Source organism: Camelina sativa, chromosome 8 (assembly GCF_000633955.1).
Source record: "Camelina sativa cultivar DH55 chromosome 8, Cs, whole genome shotgun sequence".
In the NCBI taxonomy this organism is placed as follows: Eukaryota; Viridiplantae; Streptophyta; class Magnoliopsida; order Brassicales; family Brassicaceae; genus Camelina; species Camelina sativa.
Window position 1 is genome coordinate 3,496,772 of NC_025692.1, and position 7,947 is coordinate 3,504,718.

General features: G+C 35.8%; 1 protein-coding gene across 3 annotated transcripts in view; it reads right to left on the reverse strand.

Annotated features, from left to right (window-relative positions):
• Nucleotides 1,871-7,947, reverse strand: part of LOC104705960 — a 6,533-nt gene continuing 456 nt past the window's right edge. For 2 of the 3 annotated variants that reach the window (XM_019228294.1, XM_010422068.2), the window contains exons 2-12: nt 7,424-7,484; nt 6,291-7,103; nt 6,078-6,163; nt 5,800-5,888; nt 5,393-5,674; nt 4,821-5,279; nt 3,917-4,670; nt 3,557-3,787; nt 3,319-3,443; nt 2,766-3,049; nt 1,871-2,650 (exon numbers count right to left, since the gene is read on the reverse strand). In XM_019228294.1, coding sequence (XP_019083839.1) covers nt 1,910-2,650; nt 2,766-3,049; nt 3,319-3,443; nt 3,557-3,787; nt 3,917-4,670; nt 4,821-5,279; nt 5,393-5,674; nt 5,800-5,888; nt 6,078-6,163; nt 6,291-7,103; nt 7,424-7,426 — 3,867 coding nt within the window. In that variant the 5' untranslated portion in view covers nt 7,427-7,484 and the 3' untranslated portion in view covers nt 1,871-1,909. Of the gene's footprint in view, nt 2,651-2,765; nt 3,050-3,318; nt 3,444-3,556; nt 3,788-3,916; nt 4,671-4,820; nt 5,280-5,392; nt 5,675-5,799; nt 5,889-6,077; nt 6,164-6,290; nt 7,104-7,423; nt 7,485-7,769; nt 7,939-7,947 lie in introns of those variants that run through there. The other variant, XM_010422067.2, reaches the window with a different exon arrangement.

A 7,947-nucleotide genomic window follows, 5' to 3' on the forward strand; every position in this document is an offset into this window, starting at 1 on the left:
CTAATATGAGAGAATCTATGTTTATGATCATGTTTTATAGAGGTTAAACATTGATTTAAAGATTTTTTCTTAATGACCATGTAAACATAAGACTATAGTATAGTAAAATTGAATCAAATAAAATTATCAAAAAATTTAGTATACGTATAAAATTATTGTATATAGAATATTCCTCATTTCAAAGTTTAAAGCAATTAAAATAATTAAAAAATATTAAAATTTTACCAAAAAAAAATTTTCTTGAAAGATAAATATATTAGTTGGAGGAATGAATGTAAAATTATTGGGTAGGAGTTATATTTGAGTTAAATGCCTTTAAAAGTGGGTTAATTATAAATAAATATTTTAATTTATTTTTGACTTAAAAGAAAAGGAATACCAAGTGGCTCAATCAAAATTTAAACTTACACTTTTTGATTGTTTTGTTGATATAACTCAACACTCACACATAATATTCCAAATTGAAAATATTACTTTTGAAGTGATAAACTAAATTAGTTTTTTTTTTTTTTAAATTATAGGAACTTCAATCTAAAGATTTTTTAAAACCCCAAAAATAACTTCAATCCTTTTGTTTTTTGTTTTGTTTTTCACTCATCAATATAATTTATAGTGCTAGATTTCATACTAACGGTTTCATCTTTAGAGGATTTAGTTAAATGGTATTTTAAAATAATGACTTATAAGATGCTAATCTAAAATAGATAATGAAGATAAACCTTTTAAAACAGATTCTCAAATAAACTTGATTTTTTGTTAAAACCAACATATGTGAATTTAAATTTAGCTACGGAAATTTTAAAAATAAATATGAATAGATTAGAAAGGCAAGAAATATAAAAGAAATATTTTATTTTTATATAAATAAAATAAAAATTGAAAACAATGTTAATTATATATAATACTTTCTAAATTAAAATATAGAATCAAATTCTTACAACACATATTATATATAACAACATTTGATATTTGTGAGAGAGGAGGAGAGAATGATTACTTATAAGATGATAATCCAAATTAGATAATGAAGATGAATTTTTAAATATAAAAACAATGATATATATATATATATATATATATATATATATTATGTAGTCTCTAAAGTTAAAATTTAGCATTAAAAATTTACAATGATATTTCATTTGGTTTTTTGTAACCCATACAACAAAAATAAGAAATTGAAAACATATAAAAAAACAAAAAATGATTTGAGAAATTGTGGAAGAGAGTGAGAGAAGTGGAAGAGAATGAGAGAATGTGAAAATGAGAAAGTAAAAAATGTCAATATAAGAGAATGAGGCAATGCTTATTTATATGATAAAAATTGATGCAAGATTACATTTAGAATTATTGGAGTTACAAATATTATTTATTGTATTTGAATAATATTGAGTGGTAGAATATGATTAATGCATAATTTATTTTATTTTCAGTTATAATTTTATTTTTTCAGTTATAATTTTATTTTAATGTATGAATTAAATGTATTGTGTTAATTGGATTTTAAATATTATTTAAAGCAATTAAACAATTAGAAATCAAATAAAAATTTTTTTAAAAAAAGTATTAAATAAAAATCAATCAATAAGGAGAGACCAAAACCTTACTTTTATATATATATGATTAATCCATCAACATACTGTATCTAACACTACAATATATAGAGAAAAGATGATTCAGAACACTCTTTTTCTTATTCTTCTATAAAATATATATAAACCAATTATAGATAATTATTATTCTTTTAGAAACATTCGGTATCCTTTTTTTGTTTTTTTAATCCCATCACCATTTTTATATACAAACCCTGTGATTTTATCTTCACCAACCAACCAAAAAAAAAACAAAACAACTAAAGGACACTTAAAAGTAAAACTTAAACGATAAACTTAACTTTTTTTTTGTTTGTTTATCTGGGAAGGTCTCTGAACAGAAACAACGGAGCATTCACATTCTTCCTCTCCTCGTTTCCTGGAAATGAGAGTGATAAAGACAGAGATGCTGCGTCCGCCCCTTCATCATCTTCTTCCTCTGCTTTCTGTTTTTCTTTCTTCATACTACTGCTGCTACTTTGTTCACCACTTACCCCTAAGAAAGGCAATAGTCCCATAGTGTCTTCATTTCCTTCCTCAGCGCCTAACGCCAGCTCCAGATTCGGGACTGTACCGCTTATTAACCCTCTCTTGTTCTCGTCATTGCCAAGTGGGATGAGATTATCCACCATTTCGCTGTCGTCTCTTTCGACATTCAAGTCCAAAGGGAACACGATTTTGGGAATCTTCTCCATGATCCCGGAATCGTGACCAGATGTATCCCGAGAGAAGCTGCTGCTTCCGTTTTCTGTCTTTAGCTTCTTATTCGGGGACCCTTCGCATAAGCCATCATTATTGAGCTCCACTTTCTTGTTTATGGCAGATGAATCCTCGTTAGCGGGTCTTGTCAGTTCCCAAAGTGAACGCTTCCTGTGACTAGCATGATTGTCTAAGCCATGGGACTCGATCCCTGATCCCATGACAGTCAAAGGGACATCCTTTCTACCACCTAATCCTTGTTCCTCAATTTGCTGAACCTTCCTCACTAGACTATCTCCAGTAGCTTGATGAGGGATATTATTCACACCTGCTTCTTCCACTTTACGAGCAATTTCCTCCTGTATCAAGGAACGCAAATGTGAGACGAAAAGGGACTCCCTATATTAAGAGATGCAAATATCCTACAACAACTTCAGAGACAAAGGATTTATACAGGGGCTAAAAACAACCCACCTTTGTGCTCGGTGATCGCTCAATAGAGGATACTATGTTACTTGCATTCTCATGACTAATTGTATCTGTCCCATTGCGAGTTTCAATTTTGTTGCTTGAGCTCTCACGTGGAGAAGACACTTTCTCCAAATGCTTGGAAGGAGAACTCGTTTGACACAGCTCATTGGGGTCTCTGTCACGCGGCACAACATTTGAAGTAGGCAAAGATGTGTTCTTTTGTGGGTTAGTGCAAGTATCTCCTCTTCCTCGGAATACACCCCAAAGGAAATATAACATGTTCCAGCCTGCAAGGGCAATATGTCAACATGTAAGCAGTAAATTTCATAGAGACTAAACTGGCAATACGTTCTGAATATAATAATTTTATATCATTGATGCTACTTTCTAAAAACTTATCAAGTTATCAGACAGCATTAGAGTGATTGAAGAGTCATCAACAAGATGATCATGTGCACAAAGTGTAAGTTTCGGCATTACAATCTAGAAACCATCAACGAAATGATCATAGGCACAGACACAACATGCATGTAAGAGTTTTGGTAAGCATTCTTACGCTGGCAACTTAGAGGAAGCTGGTTGGACGCAAAAATCAGAAGCTCAACATTCTCGAGGTTCCCTTTCAAAGCTAAATCGTTCTTGATCATGTTATCTACTAGAGGCTTGTAATTTCTCTCATAACTGTATCACAAGCAGTGCAACGAAAACTCCCATCAGTAAATATATTTAAATGTTAATCATTTAAACCACCAACACAAAGTAAAAGCAAGTAAATAATCATGTACAAAACCTACCTCTCGATGTCCTTTGCAAAGAAGAATAGAGCTATATGGTCTTCCTTAGTACCTAATTTTTGAAATTGTCCTGGCCATGTACTTAGCCGAGGTACTTCATTCAAGCTGAATTTTTCTGGAAATTTATTCACCACTTCAGCAACCCTGGGTGATGCCAAGGTTGACAGATGTGCTTGCATTCCGCTACACATAGCTAACTGGTTTCTGATTTTCCGCACCTCTAAGTCCCCCCTGGAAACATTATACAAAAACTTCAAGTCAATATCCGTTACATGGACATATATGAAAAGTATGCCTCGATGAAAAAATAAGAGACACCAAAAAAGAGAACTTCTTCACAACAAGGAAAGAAAAACCTACTGCCATATAGACTCATGGTCAGGAATGGCTGAGCTTCTCAATATAAAAGGCGAGGGAACTAAAGGCAAATCTCTCATAACAGGCTTTATGGAGGGAAAATTGACTTCAAGTTCCATAGATCGTGGAGGTATTGTATCAGCACCAGAGAATACAAGCTGCTTCTCATTTGTTACAACTGTCTGTTTGTACGGATCGGAAGTAGGCCATAAAGTCGGATGCCCTCCTTGCAATCCTTCGTGTGACACATAATTCTTATGCAATTTTGGAGGCAATTGATTTCGTAGAGTCTTATCAGAGCTAGAATCCACATTAGATACCAATGACGCATCAGATTGCTCCAATCCTCTGTTCTTGGTAAAGCTGGGCTTTTTACGCAGGGCAGCATCTACTGCTGCTCGTAACCTATTACCCTTATTTATATCCTCCTTAACTTTTTTTGTGGTAGAGAGATCACTATCAGGCACGCCTGAGGTGTCGCTGGATTCTGCAGTCTGACCTCCCTTTTGATGTGATGGTAAGCCTTTTGCACCAGATAATAGGCTAGACCTTTGGCGTTTACCAACGGCTTCTTTGCTTTTCTTCCCAACCTCTCTAGATTCCCTGGACCGCGGCAATCCATCATGTAAAGCTACAGTACCGTGGCTTGGTGTGCCCTCACCCGTACAAGAAGGGGATGGCAGTTCGTCCTTACAGTCGGCTTGACTTGAACTTTGCTCGCTGCCACTGCACTTTTCATTTTTGGAAACATCTCCTCCTGCATAGGGAAGAAATAAATAACAAGAGCTCAATCAAGATATCTTTAAAAGGGGGATCTTATACTAAAACGATCAAAACATAAACAACCAAAGTACTATTAAAGATAAAGTAAAGTACCAATTTCTTGACAAAAAGATGAGTATCATACCCGAAGCAACTGGATTTTCTAGACGGTTTCGGTTAAGATTGCTGACTTGCTTCGTCAAGCTACCTCGTTTACCATCAGACTGCAAACCCTTCAAATCACGATTATTATTTGCATGTGAAACAGACGAATTGCCCCGTGATTTCAACTTCTGGTCGATGGAGGATGCTGACACTTTAGCTTCTGTACTACGATCTTTCACTTGCTTTGAGCTTTTGCCTTCTTGCAAATGATGGACTTTCGATCCAAGCACTTTTGCATGCGAGTCGTTACCACTAGAACTCCCTGTATCTGTAGTTCTACTTGACATTGATTTTCCAACATTTCTAAAACCCCCCTCCTTTATCTCAAGTGCAGTATACTCTTTGCCAGTCTTCTGTCTTGGGTGAATAGCATCATCCATAAGTTGCACTTTCGGTTTCGAGCTCGAACAATTGAAGGAACTGGATTTCAAAAATGCACCTGGAGAAACAAAAAACTAGGTAATGCTATACAACCTGCAAAATCACCAGAAATAAACAAAAGAGAAATGGAATAGTTGCGTTTAGGGAGAGCAATGCCATTATGCAGCCTACCTTTTGGAGGTTGGAGCTGTGAACCAGTAGATCGTGCACTCTCTGTGTCATCACTGAATGATGTTTGATGATTTAGCTTTCCCTTTAACCTGTCTAAGCCCTTGAATGATGTTTCCCGAGATAAAGCACCTGTTCTGGGGAGAATAGATTTCTTGGGTGACCCAGTTGGAGCCTCAACCGCCTGTCTTTTCGCATCTGGAGCTGCCTCAATTTTATCTGCGTACCTTTTGCCAGAACTATGTGCATTGAGGGTTACCTCAGTTTCTCTCTTTCTCTTAGCTTCTGCATGTTTCAACTTCCAGTTCGTTAGCAAAATGGAAACAGGAAACGTTGATCCAAAATTCATGCTACTTTATTTCGCTAATTCTTTTCACATATAGCATGTCCGGTTAAATATTCAGCTTTACCTTGCTTCTGCTTTTCAGCTTCCTCAGCACATTCTTCACATAGCCAATCATCCCCAGGAACTTCATTGAGCCTTTCCCGCATGCAATAGCTATGTAAAAAGAAACACACAACTATATTACTTGGCCCTACCTTGAGTTATGAATGATAGAAGACATGACAGTCAAAATTAATGGTTAATATCTTTCCAAAAAATTCTATTCCTAACATGCGGACAATTTGCCAATGGAATTTGGCTATTAGTATGCTTTCTCTCCCATGAATACAAGAGTAGGCTTACGTGTGCTCTGCACCATCACTGCATCCGCTACAGATAGCGAGTAAATCTTCACGACCAGCATCTCCACAGATATCACAAACCTTTACCTATTAAGCAAAAAAAAGGAAAAACCTTTCACATGAAAATCATTCCACTGAGCAAATATTGCAACAAAAGACAAAGTAGATGTGTTCGCTAATTTCTCTGAATATGAGAGAAAACAGCCTTACTTACATCATGTTCCAGCAGTTCAGAACCATCACTTTCGCTCTCAGACACAGCTGATGAGATTGGCTCATCTGATATATTTAACGAAGAGCTTTTACTTGATTTACCATCCTTCCTATTCTCGCCTGAACGTGAAGATCCTTCAACTGAAGATTCCTCTCTCTCTTTGTCACCCCCTGGTTCTGATTTTTCCTTGAAATTTCCTCTCTCAGAACTGACTCTGTCCTCATGGTTTGATGACGGATTATGCAAAGATTGTAATTTCACTTCATCTTTCCTGGATCCACCCAGAATAGGATCAGAAACCAGAGCTGAATTCAAATTTTTGGCTCGATCATCAGACAATATCCCATCTTCCTGGCCCTCTACACAATTAGAGCTCTGATCTAACACATTAGCTGATGCAGAGACTTTCTGATTCATCCTGCTCCCAGAAAGAGATGTCTTAGAAGTCATTGCAACAGCTCCGGAATCATCTGATATCCCAGAAGATCTTATGGTTTCCTTACTCTCCGCATTCTCAGAGAGAGCATCATGACTGGAATTAACAAGATTGCTTGCTTCACTAGCAGTGTTATTTAAACTGTTGTGAGTATTAGTCATGGAAGCAGGCAAAAGATCGTCCTCGTTGACAGAACACTGGCTGCCCACTACTCCATGACAGTTTTCATCTGATGACTCGTCCAACTTTGATACTGTGGAACCTACATTACGGTGCATGCATGATGAACATGGAGCAGAACAAACATTACAAGTTCCAGACTCCACTTTTGAGAAACCTCTCTGACCCACTGGACGCTTACCAACTCTTCTATCAGCCTGCACGAGATATAATAACATTGAAAATGTTAATTAAGGAAAAGAAAACAATCATCAAAGGAGTAAACTGGAGAGTCTATATACTACAAAAAGTGTAGTTATGGCGATAGCAATATATGAAGCTGTTGTATTACTTAGAACCACCAACTTCACAGCTTCATCAAAAGCTATCACGATCACATCAAGTAAAACGATCAAGCGTTCATCATGATCTAATGCTAAATATACAACTTCATCACTTCTTCTCATCCAGGAAACAGACAAGGATATAATACAGTAATAGGATAAGAAGAAAAAAGAAAGGGTTTAGCTGATCTCACCATCTACAATAAAATTAATTCTCCCCGAGTCGCAAACCGATTTCTATCAAGCTCTTTGCAACTGTTACAAAGAGACAAAGAAGATATTAAAAACTGCACAACATTTTCCAACGAAATGGAGATCATCAAATAAAGAGCAGCTAAACAACAACAAAATTTACAATTTTTAAAACCAAAACCCAGAAAAGAAAACATCAATTATCAAGAGACAACACCAACCAATCACACCACAAAATTATCTCAACAGGAGAACGAACGAACCCATAAAACACGGACTCTTCGAGATAATCTAACGTAATAATTTTATTAAAAAAAAAAAATCCCTAAAATTGGGAAATAACATTACATGATTCAGGTCTCCAAATCATCTCCCTTTGAATTCACTTTCCCCCATCATCTCCATCAACCTAGTGAGAAAAAACCCTAATTTCCCTCTCCAACTCCTACAAACCCTAAATCCTCTCTATCAATCCAGATTCGATGATGCCAATTTGATAAAAATCTATCTCTCTCCCCCCCCCCCC